At 35.1% G+C, this 23,152-nt stretch overlaps 1 protein-coding gene across 8 annotated transcripts in view; it reads left to right on the forward strand.

Moving 5' to 3' along the window:
- Positions 1-23,152, forward strand: part of RASAL2 (RAS protein activator like 2) — a 375,087-nt gene that overhangs the window by 274,764 nt on the left and 77,171 nt on the right. For all 8 annotated transcript variants that reach the window (XM_012444491.3, XM_012444487.3, XM_012444488.3 and 5 more), the window contains one exon: positions 10,456-10,562. In XM_012444491.3, the coding sequence (XP_012299914.1) occupies positions 10,456-10,562 (107 nt within the window). The remainder of the gene's footprint in view (positions 1-10,455; positions 10,563-23,152) is intronic.

Below are 23,152 nucleotides of genomic sequence, written 5' to 3' on the forward strand. Positions count from 1 at the left end.
GAAGTTAGTAACAAAAATTTACTTTAAAAATCTTTAATTTTGGAATCTTTTATAGTTACTTGCAAATAACTTGTTAGTCAAAAAAGAAAACATAATGGAAATTATAAAATACCGAGCAATACTGAAAATAGTACATATCAAGACTTGTGGAATATTACTAAAATAATTCTTGAATGAAATTTATAGTCTTTTACATTGAAAAGGGTAAAGGCTGCAAATTAATGAGCTAGGCATTTAACTCAACAAGTTAGAAAAATAATAAACCCGAAGAAAGTTTAGGGAAAAAAAATAATGAAAATAAGAGTAGATAACAATTAAATGGAAAATAGAAGTAAACAGAATCAATAGCACCAAGAGTTGTTCCTTTAAAAAGTCTAATGAAAATAGATGAAACTGACAAGATTTGCTAAGAAGAGAAAGTATAAACAATGTTAGAAATGAAACAGGGTGTAACTATAGAAAATTAGATAACTGAAAAATAGGCTATTACAAAAAACTTTTTGATTATATATTTGGAAATTTAGACAAGTGGACATTGTAAGAAAAATGTAACTTATTAAAACTGTAAAAGTGATAAAAAATATAATTAGGCCTGTGATCTGTAACCATTAAAGAAATAGAGGCTAGACACAGTGGAGCATACCTGTAGTCCCAGCTACTTGGGAGGCTGAGTTGGGAGGATCACTTGAGACCAGGAGTCTGAGGCAATGAGCTGTCATCCTGCCACTGCACTCTCCAGCTGGAGTGACAGAGTGAGACCCTGTCTCAAAAAAAAAGAAAGAAAAAAAGAAAAAGAAAAATGTAATCAGTGGTTTAAAATCTGCCACTGATTATGGTTTAATTTCTCATACAGCTTGACTTCAGAAAAATGATGTCAAAGCACACTTGGGTTAATATTTTCAATCAGTGATAATTCAGTTTTTCATAGCAAGTGAATAAATTATCATTCTAGTATCTAAATTTAAAAGCAAAAAATTACCTAAGTATGGCTATTGACTCTATATGTAGTCTCACAGGCAGACATGGTTCCTTTAGAGTTTTAAAGTCTTATATCCTTTGTTTAGGGTATTTCCTTAGAACAGAAGAAGTGTAGAACAGAAGATGTTCTTGTAAAAATTTTCCTTATGGGGATGTATAATTTAAAAACTAAAGGAAATTAAGCTGAACAGATATCTAAAGAAAACGAAAATGAATAAGATATCAAGACTTAAGTGTAATTATGTTTAAGTGTCCTTCAAAATAAAATTTGGAAATTTGTGACTTTTTTTTAAGACGGGGTTTGACTGTTACTCAAGCCCTGCCCCTTCCACCTAAGCGCCCTGCCCCCCAACCTCAGCATTCCTTACTGGCAGTAGCTGGGACTACAGGTGCAGGTGCAGGCCACCACACCTAGCTAATGTTTGTATTTATTGTAGAGATAGGGTTTCTCAAGACCAGATAGGCTGGTCTCAAATTCCTGAACTCAAGTGATGCCCCCACCTCAGCCTGCCAAAGTGCTGGGATTATAGGCGTGAGTCACCACTTCCAGCCAATTTGTGACTTTTTTTTTTTTTTTCAGGTTTTTTTTTTTTTGGAGACAGAGTCTTGCTCTGATGCCTAGGCTGGAGTGCAGTGACATGATCTTGGCTCTTGGCTCACTGCAACCTCCGCCTCCCAGGTTAAAACAATTCTCCTGTCTCAGCCTCCCAAGTAGTTGGGATTACAGGCATGTGCCACCATACCCAGCCAATTTTTGTATTTTTAGTAGAGATGGGATTTCATCGTGTTGGACAGGCTGGTCTCAAACTCCTGACCTCAGGTAATCCACCCACCTCGGCCTCCCAGAGTGCTAGGATTACAGGCGTGAGCCACTGTGCCTAACCTGTGACCTTTTTAAGTAGAATGATGCATAGAAGGAAAAACCTCAAAACTTCTTTTTATCAAAATCTCAATTTTTCTGTGATAGCCATGTCAGTAATAGAAAAATGAAAAGAAAAAGAAAAAGAAGGAAGAAATATCAATTTAATATACATAATATATACAAAGGAGAGTTGTCTTAAACTCAACCAGATGGCAGAGTTTAACTGCATGTGTGAGTTAAAAGTAACCAGAAAATTGTCTGCACCCTGCAGACAAGCAAGAATGGGTGCAAATGGTTTATAAAAACATTGTGGTGCTTGCCTCGGCAGCACATATACTAAAGTTGGAAAAACATTGTGAGAGAAATACTTAAAACTGAGAGAATTCTACCTGTTAACATTTGTTTTGTCTTAAAATTTAGACACAATCACAAGATGATTCCAATCTTGCAGCAACATAAGACCTCCTTTATGGAACACTAGTATCAGTATTAGTCAGGAATATAGTTTAGTTTGGTAACCAAAACTGAAAAATGTATAATCAAATAATATGAACTTATATAAATTTATTAATTTGAAATCAAAGAAATGTGAGTAATTAGGTATGGTTTTATGGAAGTAGATGAATTGAAGTTGATATTGAAGGTCATCTAAGAGTTGGCAGATATGTAGGTGAAAACCATTAGCAAAGGCAGACATAGGAGAATGAATGTGGCCAGTTTGAGATTAGAGATCATCTCACTGAGGCAAATTGTTGAAAATTGTTGGCAGAAAGGACTAAATATGCAAAGTAGAGCCAGATGATTTTTTTTCTAATGCCTGACTTTCTGAAGATCTCTAGGAAGGAAATTTCATCCAGAATGTAATGTTTTAGGGAGATCAGTCTGATAATGATAAGTAGGATACCTTTAAGCAGGGAGAGACTGGAGTCAGTAAAAATAGTTAGAAGGTTCCTGCCATAATCTACATGAGAAGATGAAAAGTCCTAGATTAGGATGATGGATGGTAGTGAAAATAAACAAGGCAAAATGAAGCCAACAGATATTTTGAAGAGACACTTAGCAGTATTTGTTGGCTAAAGGGGTCAAATCAACATCGTAGGCGTCTTCCTTTTTAACTTTCACTAATGGGTGATGTTGAGTGTAAATGATTTTGTTTTTGTACAGTGTCATGTGCATATTTAGTTCTAAGTAAATGATTAAGTTTTCATGTTTATATTACAGGTTTACATATTTGTATGTTTTCTCTTTTTAATATTTTTTATTAATATTTGTTTGGGAATTAAAACCCAAACAGAGGCTCTGGCATAATCAAAAACTTTTTTTTTTTTAAATGTTCACTGATTACCAAAATGTTGGTATAAATAAATCTACGATTGTACCCCGAATTATATATGAAGCATATTAACAATGACAATATATTACTAAATCAGTTACAGAAAAAGTTATATATAAAGCATATTAATAATTAGTATACATTATTGAATCAGTTACAGAAAAAGTTTAAATAAATGTGTTAGACCCTATCTGTAGATTAAAAGAGATTATCTTTCACAGTTGATTATACAACTGTGTCTTCCATTGTGCAAAACACATGGAGAACAGGATAGAATGCTTGGCGATTAAAAGCAGTCTCTAAAGCCAAACTGCATGGGTTCTAATCCTGCTCCCACCCTTTTTACCTGCTGTGCAAACATGGGCAGAGTCATAGAGCATCTTCTTGTTTATGTGTAAGATAAGGTTGATAGTTCCACCTCCAAAGGATTGTTTTGAGACTTAAAGAGACTATATATATATATATAACATATAGCAAATAATAAGGCATAATAATAGGTTGGTGCAAAAGTAATTGTGGTTTTGCACTTTTTAAGTTGCAAAAACCACAGTGACTTTTGCACCAAACATGACACTTTGATGTTGAACTTGTCATTGTTATGTTTTTATCATCATCATTAAGATGCCCATTTGTCGTCACTAAGAACTAGATAAACGTTTTCTATCTGAAATGTAAGAAAACACATGAACATCCCTGAGCTATATTCTTGGCCTTTTCAGTTGAGAGTGTTGTTTGCACTAAAAGTATTCTCTACTGTCTCATCCAACATTAGCATGTGAAGCCCTAAGTTGAAGAAATGGAATACTTGTGAGTGGTGTTCAGATTCCTTGGCCACGGAAAAAAATTGTTTTTCTATTATGTTAACAAGAAGAAATATTTTAAAATAACAATAATAAATTTACTGAAGCAAGGAAATGGAGAGGGGAGACTGGATGGCTTTACTTAGTGAGAATTTACCACATTTATGTACTTAACACCAATTTGTACATATTGGAGTGTGTGGGGCATGCAGACTTGAAAGGACTGCTTGTTTGAGTGAAGTACTGCTGTCTGAGTGATACAGATTGGGTGAATTGAAGTGGCTCTGGGGATTTGTATTTCAGAGTAGCTGAATGCTCATAGCTGATAGTTCATAGGCTTTAAGGCAGTAAAAATGGGATACAGCAGAAAGTATCCTACTGAAAATGGTGGATGAAGTTTATAAAAACACGCAGGTGCTACAGTGTTACCAGTCATATAAATTCAGCATGTGATTTTCTTCTCTTTGGTCTTGTCCCTTTTTCTTTATAATATTTTTCTAACTCTGTCTTTTAAGTTCCCATTACCTTTAGGAGTCCTCCAGCAAAAGATATAAAACCTCATTTTCATGAAAACCTTTTTTCTTTCACACTTTGCCATTTGTTATTAAAGCCCCTCTTTACTAAAGAGCTACAAACCCATTTCCTCCTAGTATTTCATCCTTCCTATTCTGTTTCTTAAATGTCTTCTGTGCATCCCATGGAAGAAGACTCTTCCTAATTCAGAATTCACAGCGTGGAGAGAGAAGTTATTTGCTTATCTCATTCATTAATAACTTGAGCCACCGACATACTGCATTCTATTTAATGTTGTCATTATTTACACAATGCAAGGGAAAATAGATTATAGTGAAGTGGACTCATTCACAGCAACACTATATATGCCAAAATTTCAGTGACTTGAATGGGTACACAAACACAGTTTGGTTTGTATTCAATGTTTTATCATGCTTTGTTGAAATTTTGATTTTAAAAAAAACGTTTGAAGTAAACTGAAGAATTTGCTTTATGAGAATAACATTAGAAACTTGTTTCCTACCCACAAATATCAAAAATATTAAAAAGGTATGTGAATAATTATAATTGCCAGAGTACTTACATTTATTCATGTTTTATAATTGTGTGCAAAAAATTACTAGAAATTGGTTTGGGTTGCCATTAATGTGAAGTGCTTAGACATCCTGTATATGCCAAAGAAACTGCATCTGTGGCATGTAATATTTTTCTGGTCTATTATAACTTGAGAATTTTACTATGTTATTTTAGTTTCTTACATAATTGTTCACCAAATTAAAGCTATAAATATCTTTCTACATTTTATTTACCTTTTCTGCTGAATTTTCTGGACTTACTTTATTCCCTTTTAAATTTTGCCTTCATCCTAATCATAGAGACAAATAATTGTTACTATCTCAGGGTCTACAGCAAAGATTAAGTAAGATAGATACTAGACCCAGTACTTAGCACATAAATTCTCAACATGAGCTAAAATTAGCTGGATGTGGTGGCACACACCTGTGCTCTCAGCTACTCAGGAGGCTGAGTTGGGAGGATCGTTTGAGCCCAGGAGATACAGGCTGCAATGAGCTGAGATTGCACCACTGCACTCCAGCCTAGGAGACAGAGTGAGACTGTGTCTGCAAAAAAAAAAAAAAAAAAACCTCAATACAAGCTAAAATTATAATAAAAATATTTTCCCTAGACAAATTATTCATAAAGAGGTGCTTAAATTGCTTTTATAGTATATCACTTTCTTTTAAAAAAATTTAAAAATTATTATCTTTGCCTGTTTTTTATTTTTTTTACACTGTGTCAACTAATTCTAAAAAATGGTAGACATTATAAGAAATTTATATATATTAGTTAAGTAAATGCAAATGCTATGTGGCATATGAGCTTCGGTTAAATGAGATTGAACAAAAAGTAAACGTATAGGTATTGACCATACAGTAATGACATTGTATAGCAGATACCTTTCTCATTTAAAATATTTTCAGAGGCTTTTGGAACCTATCCCTCAGTTAATATGATAAACACTTTGATAGCCTGGGTGGAGACTAGCCTGGGTGAGATGGTGAAACTGCTTTCTAGAAATGGGCGTGGTGGCACACACTGATAGTCCCAGTGGAGGCTGAGGTGGGAGGATCACTTGAACCCCAGAGGTGGAGGTTGTAGTGAACCCAGATCACACTACTGCACTCCAGTCTGGGCACCTGTCTTAAAAAAAAAAAAAAAGAAGAAGAGAAAAGAATTAAGAAATACCAGTAAGTGTTTATCTATGGACTTTCAATATGATTTGTATCTTTTGGTGATGCATGTCTGACCAGGTGGTTTTTCATTTTAGAGTAAAAAGTAAAAAAGTCCTTACAAGAAAGATTAGTGAGGTTTGGTGCAAAATTAGCTTTTTGAAATAAAGGGGCTCTTTAAATCTAAAATGTAATAGTATTATAATGTCATTTCCTTAGGATACACATTTTCTTCTGTCAATGCCCTTATATTGGCCAGTATTATCTGAGCACGTCTACCCCAATTCCTATCAGACTTTATCTCCTACTATTTGTTTCCACTCACTGGCACCAATCTCACTGCCCTCTTTGCTGCACTTTACCTTAGAAGCTTTGTACTAGCTTCCCTTTACCTGTAGTCTTCCCTGATAAACCTGTAGGGCTGACTTCCTTAACCTCCTTAAGTATCGATTCACACCTCACCTTTGCAATGCAACTACCTATTTAAAATTACTGTACCTCTTCATCTCCCTACTTTTTATTTCCCGTAAAACACTTGTCACCTTCTAACTTACTCCTTAGGGTCTTCCCAAATACATGATAGGAATTTCTGACATTTACTCCCTGATAAGTGAACCAAAGGCAGTGTATACACTATTTGGTTCTAAGGCAGAAGTTGACTTCTGTTTGTTGAACAGGAACATCCTCCACCAAAAATACATTTGCCCCTATAATTATCCAATTTTCAGTTTCTTTGCCACACTTTCCAAAGAAAGTACATTGACAAAGAGGAAAACGTATATGTTGAGGAAATACTACTACTCTATTTTGAATTTAAAAGGACTCTTCCTTCCAGAAAGCTAATTTTGTATTAAAGCATATAAACTCAGTAATCTTGTCTTTATCTCTGTTTGATCTGAATAACCCAGTTTATTAAATGGTGAAGACCAGGTCAGGACAGAAAAGGTGAGATGGCTTACACAGAATCATACATGTCATTGGTAGAGCTGCTAAGAAAAACATCCAGATGTTCTCTTTGTTCAATACATCATTCTATATGGAGCTCTATTGGAGGTTATCTTTCATCATTGTAAATCATCACATCATCTCAGGTCATATCCAATGGCAAAGGAAATAAAGAGATAAATGTAAAACTTAACCAGGCTTTTTATAACTCTTTTTGCTTTTCAATCTGAAGATGAAAAGTACTATTTTTAGAGATGAGAAAGTGAATGAGGCAGTTTCAGGCCTTTATCTACTGAAACAATATTGTATCTCTCTTGTCTCATCAGTCTTAAGGAGCATATTTTAAAATGACTGCAATTAAATATTGTAACTGAAAAGAACATTAATTTTACAGCAGGTGAAAATAATGCAAGAGTATATAGCATGAGTGGGGGTAGAGGATACAGCTGTCTAATTTTGTTCTACTGGAATTAGTATAGATTCTCCCTCAAACAGAGCAAAAATGTAGCTCTTAGAGCATAGTAGCAGCTTTCCTTTCTTCTGACAGATTTAAAGTTAAAGGCACAAGTTTAATATGCAGTCCTTCCTGTGACTAACAGGTTGCTCATTCTGCTCTTGCTAATGCTGCTACCTTGCTTCCAAGTGGACATTGGTACTTGGGGTATTTATTTTTCTGTATCCTTTGAAGTAGTTATGAATCTTCTGAGAACTAGAGACCTGGGATACTCCAAAGTCCTATTTATACTAGCAGATGAGTTGTATTATTGTGGGGATTGAGAGAGTGATGAAGTGTAAACTTTTTTTCATTGGTTGATTTAGCTTACCTCATTGCCTTTCTTTCCCCTCTTTAGTGGAAATTGTTCGGATTTCAAGAATGATTTAGTATCTTCTTCCTAGACCCAGTAATACATTTTATAAGCTACATCAGTGTTATATTTTTTTCCCATGATAAACAGAATCTAAAAAGAAAAGCAGAAGTATAACAACATAATATTTATTAGATTTTGAAATGTGGTCACTCATTTTAGTCAATATAATATCAAATAGTTAAAAGCATTGAAACATATTCATTTAATGAGTTTATATGCCTGAAAACTAAAATTGGATGTTTGCAAGAAAGTGAGGAAATGAATTTCAGTTTTCTTCATTAGCCAGAACATTGCAAATTAAGGAAATGGTTTACTAGATAATTTTATTCTGGCTAATGAAACTTATTTTTCTTTCAATTTGGTTTCTCTGTCAATTATTCAGAAATTAAAACATGCTATATTATAATATTAAATCTCCAGTATCTTCTAATTTGTTATGAGGTTACCTTTATAGGTAATTATCAGAGGAAAGATGAAATTTTTTTCTACCTTCACCAGACCCATTCTCTGCCTGCCTTGCCCCTAGCCACATAGATCACCTAACTTGTATAATTACTCTCTAAAGTCATATTCCGGAAGTTGAAAGTCTTGCTGTTCGATATGCTCATACAAGCTGATGGGAACCTTACTGAAATTCAGTGCTTTGTGCCATTCCCAGGAATCTGAGCTAATTATGCTGCCATTTTTCAGAGATGTGCATCAGAAGTCATGTGTGCCTAATTCTGAAAACGGCTTTGTACATTTAGGTTCATTTAACTAGAGAGAAGTTAAGGGACTTACAGTTATTGGTCATAATTTTAAAATATAGTAGTAGTGTGGAACTCTCATATACTGCAAGCATATAAGATGCTATGTTGTCAGCCTCTCAGTCTTTAGAAATGTTCCAATTTGGCTTATGCCTTACCAGTCAAGATATCACAGAGAAGGTATGTTTAGTCATGGAAAAGAAAATCAGTGTCCAGCATACAAGGATAGTAAAAGGGTAAGCACTTCCAATTGGATTTTCATAGGAGGAATTGATTTGTGTGTATTACTGGGTCTGTGTAAAATGGTGTCCTTTTGGCACTAGCCGAGTATACATTTCAGTAACTGTTTTTTCTTGCTGCAGATTAGTGTAATACAGTGAAATTTTCTGTAACTGAGGGAAGGCAGTGGTTGGGCGTCTGTTAATAGCCTGAAAGTAACTAATGAGGATGTGCAGTCAGAACGATTGATTGAATAGCTGCAGTCCTGTGTGTTTCTTTCTTGCTTGCTCTCTCTGCAAGCTGTAGAGAGGGAGGGGGAAGAGCAAGACACAGAGAGGGAGCGAGAGAAAAAAACGCTCTCTCTTAAGTGGAAGTAGCACGGATCCCAGGGGCCAGGAGGCCAGAAATGGAAGTTTAAACTGCATCTATCTTTTAAAGGGAGAACAGCAGGAATCAAAATGTCAGTCTCCGGAGTTACGATTTACTCCTTATTTTCTAAGATCTGGAAGATAACACAGAATACTTTTTTTAGGATGTGGCTTTTTTTTCCTTGTCCATGTTGAGATTATCTAATGTTATCTGAGAAGCTGGATTCCTTTATGTCTGTCAGTTGAAGTGGCGATGGGAAGCAGTTGTGATAAAGGTATAATACGTATATATCTATCATCTGTGTGTGCGTGTGTATGCATATATATATATACACACACATATATATACATGTGTGTGTATATATATATATATCACTCTATGAAAAAAATCTTTAAAATGTAGCCTTAATACAGTATATAGTAATTAAATGGGAGATCACATTATCTGCAAAATCCTAAGCTTGTTAGGTCAATTTGAACAGATTTAGCATTCCAGAGTAAGATCTTAGTAAGGTCATATTGTCAGAACAAGGAGAAGCTGATCTATTTTTATATCTGCATAGGCATATATGTTATTTTATCTTGGCAGCAGCTTTCAGTCTTCTCATGCCCCTTTTGTTGCAGTCTGGTGAATCATCTTCTCTGCACAGAACTAACTTTCGCCTTTGTGCAAACACCATCAAATCATGTGCAACATTAGACTTTATTTTGTTCACAAGAATGTTAGAAATTCCATTTTATTCTATTAACTCCTACATTGCTGGCACATAGAGAAGCAGATTTATATACTGTGAGATGCAACTATTAAGTGAACTTAAAGATATTAAACATAGCTCAGAGGAAATTATTTTTATATGTACACAGATGAAGATACAAGCTATCATACTAAAGCAGATTCTTAACTGTGCCCAAGTCTCTCTAGTTTCTTGATAGTTTAAGCACCTCAAAGATAGATAAATTATGTCAGATAGAAAGTAATGTACCTTTAAGGCATGCTGATTTATTGTGAAAAACCAATAACTTTACAGTTTAGTGGAAGATAACTAAATTTGGGGTTCTTAATGATGTTGCAGCCTTCCTCCTTTTTTCCAGAGGTACCAGCAGAAAGGTCCCCTCGTAGACGGAGTATCTCAGGGACCAGTACATCAGAGAAACCCAACTCCATGGACACTGCAAATACCTCACCCTTCAAAGTACCAGTAAGTGTTTATTTTCTCAATAATATTTTACTTTTCTCCTTTCTTCTTAGAGTTAGAGATAGCTACTAAGGAATCCAATCATTTTTCTCTTCAAGAATTTCTTTATAATTCTGTGATTAAAGGATAGACTCATCAACTTGTATAAATTAACTGTGGTTAATGTCCACTACTTCCTTTTTTTTTTGAGACCGAGTCTCACTCTGTCATCCACACTGGAGTGCAGTGGCGAGATACCACTCACTGCAACCTTCACCTCCCGGGTTCAAGCGATTCTTTTGCCTCAGTCTCCAGAGTAGCTGGGGTTACAGGAGCATGCCACCATGCCCAGCTAATTTTTGTATTTTTAGTAGAGGTGGGGTTTTACCATGTTGGCCAGGCTGGTCTTGAACTCCTAACTTCAAGTGATCCACCTGTCTCAGCCTCCCAAAGTGTTGGGATTACAGGTGTGAGCCACCACACCCGGCCATCCACTATTTTCAGTATAATATTTATTAGGTTTTAGGCAATATTATTTTTACTCACAGGGTACTTATAAAATACATAACTATATTAAGTACAAATTCCTCTCAACTGTAGAGTTCAAATCCTTGCAGATACCTTTTTATCAAGTTGCTAGCTAAAACCTATCACAGTTCTATAATGAAGCTGGTGGAAGGTTTAATTAAGGAATGGGATATAATTTTTTTTTTCAGAGCTGGAGCATAAGCAGAAAGTGATGAGACTCATAAAGTTGCAGACTAAATTCACAGAGAATTAGACAATTGTGAATTCCAATCCTAAGATCTGGTCTGCACTTTGCTTAAGCCATCTTTTGGATGATCTTGGAAGTGTTTAAGAAATACCTTGAAAGAAAGTAACTCCTTAAATTGGCCAGGCAGTATTGAGAATCAGCATTAAATACAAAAGAGGCTGAGCCCAGTGGTTCACATCTGTTATCCTAGCATTTTGGGAGGCTGAGGTGGGAGGATTGCTTGAGGCCAGGAGTTCAAGACCAGCCTGCACAACATAGTGAGACCTTGCCTCTATAAAAAATGAAAAGAAAATTAGTTGGGTGTGGTAGTGTGTGCCGGTGGTCCCAGAGGAGGCCAAGGTGAGAGGATTGCTTGTGCCTAAGAGGTCAAGGCTACAGTGAGCCATAATTGTGTCACTGCACTCAAGCCTGGACAACAGAACAAGATCCCATCTCTTAAAAAAAAAAAAGTACTGAGATGGAAGGGCCATATGTGATCAGGTCAGCTGACTATCAGTTACAGACCTATTTTGGTCTTTTTTGATATAACTGTGAGTAACCACCTATTTTCTTTGATAAGAAATATATTTATTTCCTAATCATATTATTTTATTAGAATTAATTATTTTATACTTGAATTGCTTCATGAGATTGGTCGTTATTCTAGTACAATGAAAATCAGTATAAGATTTAATTCAGCCAAGTTAATATTGTGTAGTCTGTCTTAGTTTATTCTAATACTTTTTTTAAAGTTGGGATGACCTTTTAAGTAAAATTGATTTTTTGACAGATATAAACTGGCATTCATTCATAAGATGACCAAAATGAGGGTTTTATTTTGTGTTAACCCTGAGGAGCAAGATTTTCCCTTGTTGTATCTCAGGACGTTGAAGAGTTTATGAATAGCTGTTACTGTGACACCTTTCAAATTTTTACAAATGTTCTCATTTTCAAAGATCACAAGCAAGTTTTAGATTAATATTCTAAGCAAATTATGACAGAAATTTTAATATATCAGATTCAGTGTCTTTTACTAAATTTTTTTATTCCATAGACATAGCTACCTATTTTTTATTTTATTTTTCTTATGAATGAAAAAAAGCATTATTTTTCACCTTCTCTTCTTGTTTTTCTGATGATATGGAAAGAATAGAGTAAAACTGACTGTCAATATGCAAAGTTTAGTGAAAAGGATTGAGTTAGAATTTGAAGTTTTCACACCATCATGCTAGAACAGAATGGTGACTTTTAAATTTTTTTTGAAAAAGTTGATAAGTGAGGATGAATATCCCTCTGCAGTATGGTAACATCAAAGCATATTCTATATTGAGTCTGAAGTTCATAGCCAGGCTTTGAAAATCTGAATTAATTAAGAACCATGATGTTTATTTAAGTTGATGACTAATATAAGATGTATCTTAGTAAGACTAATAATTCTTGAGTGAAAATTATAAATATAATGATTAATATATATGAAAGCTGGTATTACTTACAAAGCACATACTCAGTTGTTATTCTTCTGACAATCTCGCCATGTTATAGATTTAGAAATAATGAGGGAGGAAAAGGGCTTCAATGACAGCAAATGACAGTCACAAAGACCATGCATCCATACACTTAGCTGTCTAGGAGAATTTAACCATTCACAGCCCTCACCTAAAGAGTTTCCTGAAAAATAACCATCAGCACACACTGATTACAACAACAACAAAGATCTGTCAGTAAGTCAAAGGATGAGGCAGAGAAAATGAAAAGCAGAGAATCATAAAAGCAATCCGAATTCACTTAGGATAAAGGCAAACAGCATTATATTTATTGCTAGACCTTAAGGATATCGTTGTATTCCAGGGTGATCTATAGTGCAGAAATTGACATTGATAATAATAATTATGAATCATCAAGAAAAAGTGAGATTATATTTATTTTGCTATTTTTAAAAAAGTGGAACTGTTATATTATGTGACATGTAGCCATTGAAAATATTTAAAATGTTGAAGATATGTGATGTTTATAAAACTTGTTATCCAGTAAAGTGGTTTGTGAAGTACCTCATTCCTTGATCATGCTAGATAAATAATTTATATATTTGTTAAGAAAAACTAAAATATGCTGGCTCAATGAGGCACTGCAGTACTTGGATATCTATAGAAATACATTGTATTTTTAAAATTTTCATGTAATACCAATAGTGGTGTGATTTACATTAAATATATTGCTGATTAGAAGAATGTCTAGTTTTTAGGTCAACAATACTTTTATAATTAATATCACAGTGGACTCTTTGAATTTGGGAAAGCAGTACAGAAAGGAGTCAAACGTTGAGGTATTTAAGTTGTTTATACAGTATTTCAGAAATCATTTCTATGTTAACTTTATGAAGAGACAGAACCAGTATTTTACCACAAGTACCAGTGGTTCCAGGATTCAGATTTCATTACTACGGTGAGCAGTAGGTTTACCACTCATCAATTGGATCCCAAAATTATAGTAGTAGCCTCTCAAAAAGGACCTTATTCTTCTGAGCTGCATTTTCAGACTTGCTGAGAGCAAATAAAATGGATTTTAGCAAGTCCTAACTGAAATTATTTACAATGACACACTTATTGAATGCTCACTTTGGGCAAAGTATTGGTGATTCACTAATTTATACCTTCTTGGCATACTGTGCTTGGTACAACAGAATTTTTCATTCCGAAGCCCTGTATATAGCCTAGTAACAGGAGATATAAAAATGACCAGATTTATAAAGAGGTAGATGAGCATGGTAACACAAGTTATTAACAACACAATGTATAAGTTAAGGTTTTGACAAGGAGCAATATTTGAGCAGTTTGAAAGGCTGAAAGAAAATAATTGACAGGGGAAGAAAGTACTCCAGGTTGCGGGAATGGCATTTTGGAAAGACATACAGTCATGGGATGACTGATGCTTCCAGGGATTATAGGAAGAACTCAGTGGGACAAGAATCAAAAAGTATGTGGGCAAAAATGGCAGGTAAGAAGGCTGCAAAGGTAGGTGGGGGCAAGACTATAATTGAGTTTGTTCATCAAACTTAACTAAATTATACTTGCTGCTGAAGCATACAAGATGTGTTTACTGGAATATTTGTCTTTGGCTCTAAAGCTAAACAAAGTGGCATGAATACTTTGAAATACAGGTAAATTATTTGACTCTTTTTTCTTCTTGCTATTCCAACTCAGGGTGATAGATAAGGAGCTATCATTCAATAGAAGGCCAGCCCAGCACTCACCCCTGGCCTTTCAATGGACACTACTGATTTTTCTAGAATAATATTTAGCCTTAAGGAGATCAAGGAGAAGCCAGTGGGTAAGGATCACTCATATCCTGCTGGTTGATGCCAAGTAAGGCAGAAAGAAGAATAACCCTAACAGTAAGCACAAAGCATTGAACCCAAAAAAACCTTTCTATGTTTTCCTTATTCACAAAAATTTATACTTTTAAAAACTTAAAATAATGACTGGGCGTGGTGGTTTACGCCTGTAATCCTAGCACTTTGGGAGGCCAAGGTGGGTGGATTATGAGGTCAGGAGTTCGAGACCAGCCTTACCAACCTGATGGAACCCTGTCTCTACTAAAACTACAAAAAATTAGCTGGGTGTGGTGGTGCACGCCTGTAATCCCAGTTGCTAGGGAGGCTGAGGCAAGAGAATCGCTTGAACCTGTGAGGCAGACGTTGCAGTGAGCTGGGATCATGCCACTGCACTCCAGTCTGGGCAAGAGAGAGACTCCATCTCAAAAACAAAACAAAACAAAACAAAACTTAAAATAGGCAACTGGTACAGAAGGGTATTCATATATAATAACATTCAAAACGAGGGATGAAGAGGAAAATTGTATAGCTACTGAACCTGTAGGTTAAGACAATGTCTTGGTTTTTAGCAATGTTTAAATGTATTTGTACTCTTATCTAATCATAGCCATAAGAAAAAGTAGTGATCTACAGCAGTGGTCCCTGACCTTTTTGGCACTAGGGACCAGTTTTGTGGAAGACAATTTTTCCACGGACCAGGATTGGGTCCGGGGGATGGTTTCAGGATGATTCAAGTGCATTACATTTATTGTGCACTTTATTTCTATTATTATTAGGTTGTAATATATAATGAGATCATTATACAACTCACCATAACATAGAATCAGTGGGAGCCCTGAGTTTGAGTTTGTTTTTCTGCAACTAGATGGTCCCCTCTGGGGGTGATGGGAGACAGTGACAGATCTTCGGGCAGTAGATTATCATAAGGAACACACAATGTAGATCCCTCGCTGCACAGTTCACAATAGGGTATGTACTCCTTTGAGAATCTAATGCCACTGCTGATCTGACAGGAGGCAGAGCTCAGGAGGTAATGCAAGTGATGGGGAGCAGCTGTAAATACAGATGACATTTTACTCGCCCACCTGCTGCTCACCTCCTGCTGTGCAGCCCAGTTCCTAAGAGACCACAGACCAGTACCAGTCCATGGCCCTGGGGTCAGGGATCCCTGATCTACAGGAGAGTTTCTTCCTTCCTTCACTCTTATTCCATATTTCTTCACACATACCTTAATTCCAATTGCAATTATTTGTTTATAGGTCTCTGTCCCTCAGACAACAGATATCTGTTCCAGTCATCTTTATAACTACCCCAGTGCCTAACACAGTACCTCCCACAGAGCAAACATTCAACAAATAATTGTTGAATAGATAAAATATGCATGAATTATCAAAGGACCAGAATCCTATGAGTTTATCTCACACATATTCTCGGTCTTATTGATAATGTCTCTAGTCAAATGGAATATTAAATATTTAATTACATTTAATAAACATTTAATAAGAGATCATGTGGGATAAATGAATATACCTGGCAGAATGGATAGATTTTTTTTCCTTAAAGAGAGATTTTAATTAATATTTGAAATTCAGAACTGTGGTATTTTAGTTACATAGTGTATACTTTGTCTACTTATATTGGAAACTGAAACTAGGTAGAATTCTTTATTATTTAATTATTTCTTTCTGTGGCTATTTCTTGGAACCTTTTAGGTGTTATACATATGTATAAATTCACAATGTTTTTGCACATCTGAGTTTTGACTGTTCTTCAAAAGCAACTTTAGTCATTTGATATTTTCTCCTCTTATAAAGATTATTTTTCATTTTTTCTTTAACATCGTGCTAGACTTTCATTTAAATGAAATTACTAGGATAGTGAGGAACAATCGAATAAATAATGAAAAGTTATCCAGGTACATGCTTAAGTTTGATTCAGAGAGAAGAAATGATTATATCTTGTAATTGTGTATATTTGTTTCACATGCCTGAGATTTTGGAACAGGCTTCTTTCTTTGTACTCTATTTATAAAGTGACTATTGATATTTATTATTTTTTAATCACTTCTACTTATATGATACCATCAATTTGGCTTTGGCTAAGAGGGAGCTGCTTGTGTTCCGGGCCAGGTGCTAGGCTTAGTGTTCCGATTTCCATAACACAATGGTCTAAGTTGGCCTTTCATGTAAGTATAACACAATACAGTTGCAGCTGCTTCATTTGTCTTTGCTGTGAGCTTGGCTCTGAAAGAATTCAGGCACCAAAAATTATGCCAAGACAACCAGAAAGCATAATTAAACTAAGTCAGTAGCTGAATATTCCTATGTAACTGTCCTTGTACTCTTGTCACTGTGACACCTAAGCATTCCCAATCAAATAAATATACTAGAAACAAAACATTGTCAAAAAACCAAACCTTTACATAGTTTTTAGAAGAAAGTAAAGCCCTGGGAAATAAGATATAGATTAAGTTAAAGTCCTATGTAAAAATAAATGTGTCTTAAGTATCAGGATTATCAGGCCCAGTTGCTATTGGTGTCTGTTTTGAATCGTCTATAAGATCCTATTAAGTGTTTTTCCAGGTTAAACAAAGAGATAGAAAGCTTCATGTCCACTGTTTAATAAAGACTAATAAGTGTCCATTGTCCAAACTGGTGGTTTTCAACTTTGGCCATACATAAAAGTCATCTAAGGAACTTCAAAAATATACTGATGCTTAGACTCCACCTCAGACCAGTTAAATCAGAATATCTAGACTAGAGCCCCATCTTCTGTATTTTTCTAAAGGTTCCCAGATGATCCTAATATGCAGCTAGGGTTGTAAACCATTTGTCTAAATGATTGATAAAATATTAGGAACAAATTTTAGTGTCTTACCTGTGAATATCAGTGCTTTCTTTCCTAACTTCAAGTCTGACATAAGAAACTAAGAAGCATTATTTTCTCAGTGGCGTTTGTAACTCACTTACTAATTGCAGCATTGCCTGTTTATTGCCCTTCTATGTGTTTGCCATGATCAGTTCAGATGACCAATGTAAATTTACAAAATACTTGATTTACTTCTGACCACCCTACAAATCTAAGATTTCAGGGTAAAATGTTGAAATTCAATTCATAGCATCCAAGCTGCAATACAGTTCCAACTTTTGTATTCTCATTGTTATTGTATTCCAGGAAGATACTTAAAACTTATTTCCCATGATACTTAAAGACTCTTTATCTGTGTTTCTTCCCTCTCTTCACTAACCATCTACATAGAGTTAAAATCTATAAAAGGATTGCCCTACAGTGAGACCTTTTTTAATGAACAGTATATTTATATTTATATGTGTATGAATATATAAATATGAATATAATCATTATATGTCTATGAAAATGTTATTACCAAAGGTAGAAATCATATAATAATCATGGGGATGTCAGAAAATTATAGGCTGTAGATATTAACTATATCTTTAAGTCATTTTGTAATCAGAATGGACACAATTTTAAAATCCTCTAATGATAAATATCTTAGAAGATATAAAATTTAAGACTAAGGGTCTTGGAGCAGAGAGAAAAAGAAGAATAAGGTTAGATATAACTCCTCAAGGGAACAAAGTGGGAATTGGCAAATACCTGGAGGAAAAGGGAACAGGCTTGGTGGCTTGGTTAGGAAATACTGCCAAGACTCTAAACTTGAAAGAATTAAAGAATGAGGGAAGCCCTCCTCAATCTGTGGTAATTCTTAGAAATGGGCTTGCTGCAGCACTAACTACTGGAGATAACAACTTACCCTACCCAGGAGAAGAGAGCTGTTTGAGAGGGAGAATGAGATATACTCACTTAGAGCTCATTCTTATAGATGATGGACCATAAACCCCTTTCCTCTCAAAGCAGAGATATTTCTCCTCAGCTTTAATGGGCAAGGAGAAACACAAGACCACTTATTTCACAATGAGAAATAAACAGTTTGAAGGCCTAATGCCCACTTAAGGGAGCATAATTAGCTACTAAGTATAACTGATATGTATAACTAATATCAGATGCTTTCCTCTTTTACAGAAGTTCAGAAGCCAGCGATGTAGAAAAGAAAATTTGCCACCTTTTAATTAAGCTAGAGTTAGCTTTGCAAAAAAATATTTTGTTTTTCTCAGCTGTACTTATACTCAGCAAGTTATGAGCATTGCTGGTAAACAGTAATACCCTTGTTGTGCCTTTCTACCATAAGGCCCTTTAATTTCATAACCAATGCCACTACCATTCCACTGGATTTTTAATGTTTTGTCTCTTTTATATTAAACATCTACTAATTTCAATTTAAAGAAACCACACTCTAACAGTATTATCTGATTATAATATCACTACAAAATTTTTGTCAGTTGTTGAGTAGCTGGTAAAAGAAAAGGCTCTAGAAGAATTTGAATAGACATTTCTCCATATAAAATATACAGGTGGCCAATACACACATTAAAAGATGCTCAACATCATTAGTCATTAAGGAAATATAAATCAGAACCACAATGAAATACCACTTGATGGCCACTAAGATGGCTGTAATCAAAAAGAGGGATGATAATAAGTATTGGTGAGAATATGGAGAAATTAGAATGTAAAATGGTGCAGCCACTTTGACAGGTCCTCAAAATGTTAAATGTAGAGTTTTCATATGACCTAGCAATTCTCCTTTTAGATATATACACAAGAAAATTGAAAATATATGTCCACGTAAAATGTATACAGATGTTTATAGCAGCATTATTTATAATAGCCACAAAGTAATTATAACTCAAATGTCTGTCAACTGAAGAATAGATATACAGAATACTATTTAGCCATACAATGGCTTGTTATTTGGCCATGAAAAAGGAATGAGATTCTCATACGTGACACAACATGAATAAACCTTGAAAATATTGTGCTAAGTGAAAGAAGCCATACGCAAAAGGCCACATGTTGTATGATTCCATTTATATGAGATGTTCAGAATAAGCAAATCTATACAGACCAAAAAGAGATAAGTGTTTCTCATGAGCTGGGTGAGGGAGAAACGGGAAGTGACTGCTGATAGACATGGGGTTTCTTTTTCAGTAATGAAAATGTTCAGGAATTAGACTGTGGTGATGGTTGCACAACTTTTGGGATATACACAAAGGTTCTATGCATGAAGTTTAATGCTGTATGGTTGCCATCTCAAAGATCTTAGTGATTGATCTTCAGAAAAGTTGCATCTATTATTTTTTTTTATTTTATTTTTATACAGGGTCTTGCTCTGTCACCCAGGCTGGACAGCAGTGGCACATCATGGCTCACTACAGCCTCAACCACCTGGGCTCAAGCGAACCTCCCACCTCAGCTGTGTAGCTAGAATCACAAGTGCATGCCACTGTACCTGGCTAATTTTTTAAAAAAACTTTTAGAGAGATAGGGTCCTACTTAATGTTTCCCAGGCTTGTGTCAAACTCCTGGGCTCAAGCAATCCTCCTGCCTTAGTCTCCTAAAGTGCTGGGATTACAGGCATGAGTCACCATGCCCAGCAGAGTCACCAAATCCCAGCTCTTTGGGAGGCCAAGGTGGGTGGATCACTTGACGTCAGAAGTTCAAGACCAGCCTAGCCAACATGTTGAAAGCCCGTCTCTACCAAAAATACAAAAAGTTAGCCAGGTATGGTGGCATGTGTCTGTAGTCCCAGCTACTCAGGAGGCTGAGGCAGGAGGATCACTTGAACTTGGGAGGCTGCACTCCAGCCTAGATGAGAGTGAGACTTCATCTAAAAAAAAAAAAAAAGACCAATATATATATTATGTATATTAAGGACCAATTTGTTAAAATTGTGATGCCTAAATTTACAGTGGAAAAACTATTTGCAGTATTACAAACAGTATAGTTAGGAAATGGCCTCTAGAAGTAATATAAATATGTCTAATACAGTCTTTTCAATAATATATTTCCTTCCTTCTTCCACCCTTCATTTTATCCTTAGGAAAAAAAAATCCTATCCTGATAGACATTAGTAAAGAGTAATTACATTGTTTCACATTATACCTTTTGCTTACGACCATCCATAATATGGATTTTTGGTACATTTTGTTTCAACAGAGGCAGTAAGAACTTTATCTTTTTCAATAACTAATAGGCTCAAAAGACTCCTCTATCTCTAATGTTGTTATTCTTAGAGTCCTAGAAATGAGAGATGGAAAACTTCAATTAAATTCATCTAGTCCATCTCCCCTGACAATGAAAAAAATGTATTTCACATTATATTATCTAATGCTTTTTCAGGCCTTCCAAGATAACCTTAGGGAGACTGTCCAATAGGCTAATAGACCTCACTTTGAGGTCTTTGTTTTGACCCATCATTTCTCATTATTATATTCCTTAAAGCCATCATCCTTAATATTCATACTTTGTTAACTTGAATGAGATTAGCACAGTCTCTGTTAGAATTAAGAAAATCAATATACTGTACTCTATAGAGTATTATATTATATAATTATGTCAATTTACAATAAAATTTTTTTAGAAATCAGTGTACACCCCATTATTAGGAACTGAAGTGTTCTACAGGAGTGAATTTTCCAGATACTAAACTTTTCTTCCTTAACCACCAGATTTTGTGTTGTTTTAATAATTTTGAGGGAGTTTTCTCTCCTACGTAGTAATTATTTCCCTACTTTTTTGAGTTGAATTCAACTTTTCTTAATAATTCATGTTAATCATTATCAGCATTCTGCAAATATGTATTAAGTAGCCCACTGTATGCTAAGCACTACAGAAACACCAGAAATACAAAGATGAGCTCAATGTGTTTCTTTTCTGTTTGCCTCCAGGAGTTAAGATTCATAGGGAATATGAAATAGGAATATAATTAATTATAGGTCAAGACAGGGGAAAACAGTAGTATAAATAAAAAGTTTAGACAATCAGAAGTGAGAGAGACTTAAGTGCTATTAATCAAGAATAGTTTCCTCAGGAATTGTTATTTGAAATAAATAAAACAAGAACAACTGAGTAACCATGTGAAAAAAGATAATATTAGTTGTGTATCTCATACCTTACACAAGAGTGAACTCCAAATGGATTAGGGATCTAAAATGTGAAAACAAAAACAAAGCATATCTAGTAGAAAACATGGATGAATTATCTAACCTTAATGCAGGGAATAACTTTCTATAATGGTTGATGAAAAGCCACAGGCAATTTTTTAAAAACAGATTGATAAATTCAATTATACAAAAAAAAAGTTTAATAATTGCATGACAAAAAATATAAGAAAGTTAAAGTTAAAAGACAACCAATGAATAAATTGGGAGAAAATATTTACAACATCTAAGAAACTATTAAGGCCGGGAGTGGTGGCTCATGCCTGTAATTCCAGCACTTTGAGAGGCCACAGTGAGCAGATCATGAGGTCAGGAGTTTGAGACGAGCCTGGCCAACATAGTGAAACCCCATCTCTACTAAAAATGCAAAAAATTAGCCGGCAGTGGTGGTGGGTGCCTTTAATCCCAGTTACTCGAGAGGCTGAGGCAGGAGAATCGCTTGAACCCAGGAGGCAGAGGTTGCAGCGAGCAGAGATGGCGCCATTGCACTCCAGCCCAGGCAATAGTACAAGACTCCGTCTGGAAAAAAAAAAAAAAAAAATTAAGGGACAAGTGACTAAGACCCAATAGGAAAACTGAAGAAAAGAAAGACATGAATAGGTAATAGGTAAAAAAATTTTATGCAGCATATTATTTCATGCAGAAATATTATTTCACCTTTTTTGTCTGACAAAAACTATAAAGGATGACAACAAATTCTGTTGGCAAGGTTGTGGGAAACAGGCACTCTCATACATTGTTGAAGGGAAGGCAAACTGGTACAACCCTTCTAGAGGGGATTTGTCAAGATTACATATACACTTACCTTTTGACCCGGCAATCCCATTTCTAGGAATCCAACCTGAAGATACAGCTCCACCATTATGAAAATACATATGCACAAAGTTATTTATACAGCATTGTTTTTTAATTGCAAAATATTGTAAACAACCTATATGCACATTGATAAGAGGGCAATTAAACTATATGTAGGAAGTAGAATAGTGGTTCCTCCCACATCTCCCAAGATGTCCACATCCTAATACATGGAAATTGTTTATATGTTATCTTATGTGGCAAAAGTGACTTTTGCAGATAGGATTAAGGCTAAGAACCTTGAGGTAGGAAGATTATCCTAAGTTATCCAGATAGATCCAGTCTATAACCACAAGGCCTTAAAAGCTGAAACGCTTTCATAGAGATGCAACATTACTGGCTTTGAAGACGGAGGAAAGGCCATGAGCCAAGGAATGTGAGTGGCCTTTACAAACTTGAAAAGGCATAAAACAGATTCTCCCCTAGATCCTTCAGAAAGGAATGCAGACCTGCTGACACTTTGATTTTAGCCCCATGAGACCTGTGTTGGACTTCTGACCTACAGAACTGTCAGATAATAAATTTGTACTGTTTAAACCACATTTGTGTTAATTTGTTATAATGGCAGTTGAAAACTAACACAGTGGAAAAC

The sequence above is a fragment of the Aotus nancymaae genome, unplaced genomic scaffold (genome assembly GCF_030222135.1).
Source record: "Aotus nancymaae isolate 86718 unplaced genomic scaffold, 86718_ANA_hifiasm-v0.15.2.pri h1tg000108l, whole genome shotgun sequence".
Lineage (NCBI taxonomy): Eukaryota > Metazoa > Chordata > Mammalia > Primates > Aotidae > Aotus > Aotus nancymaae.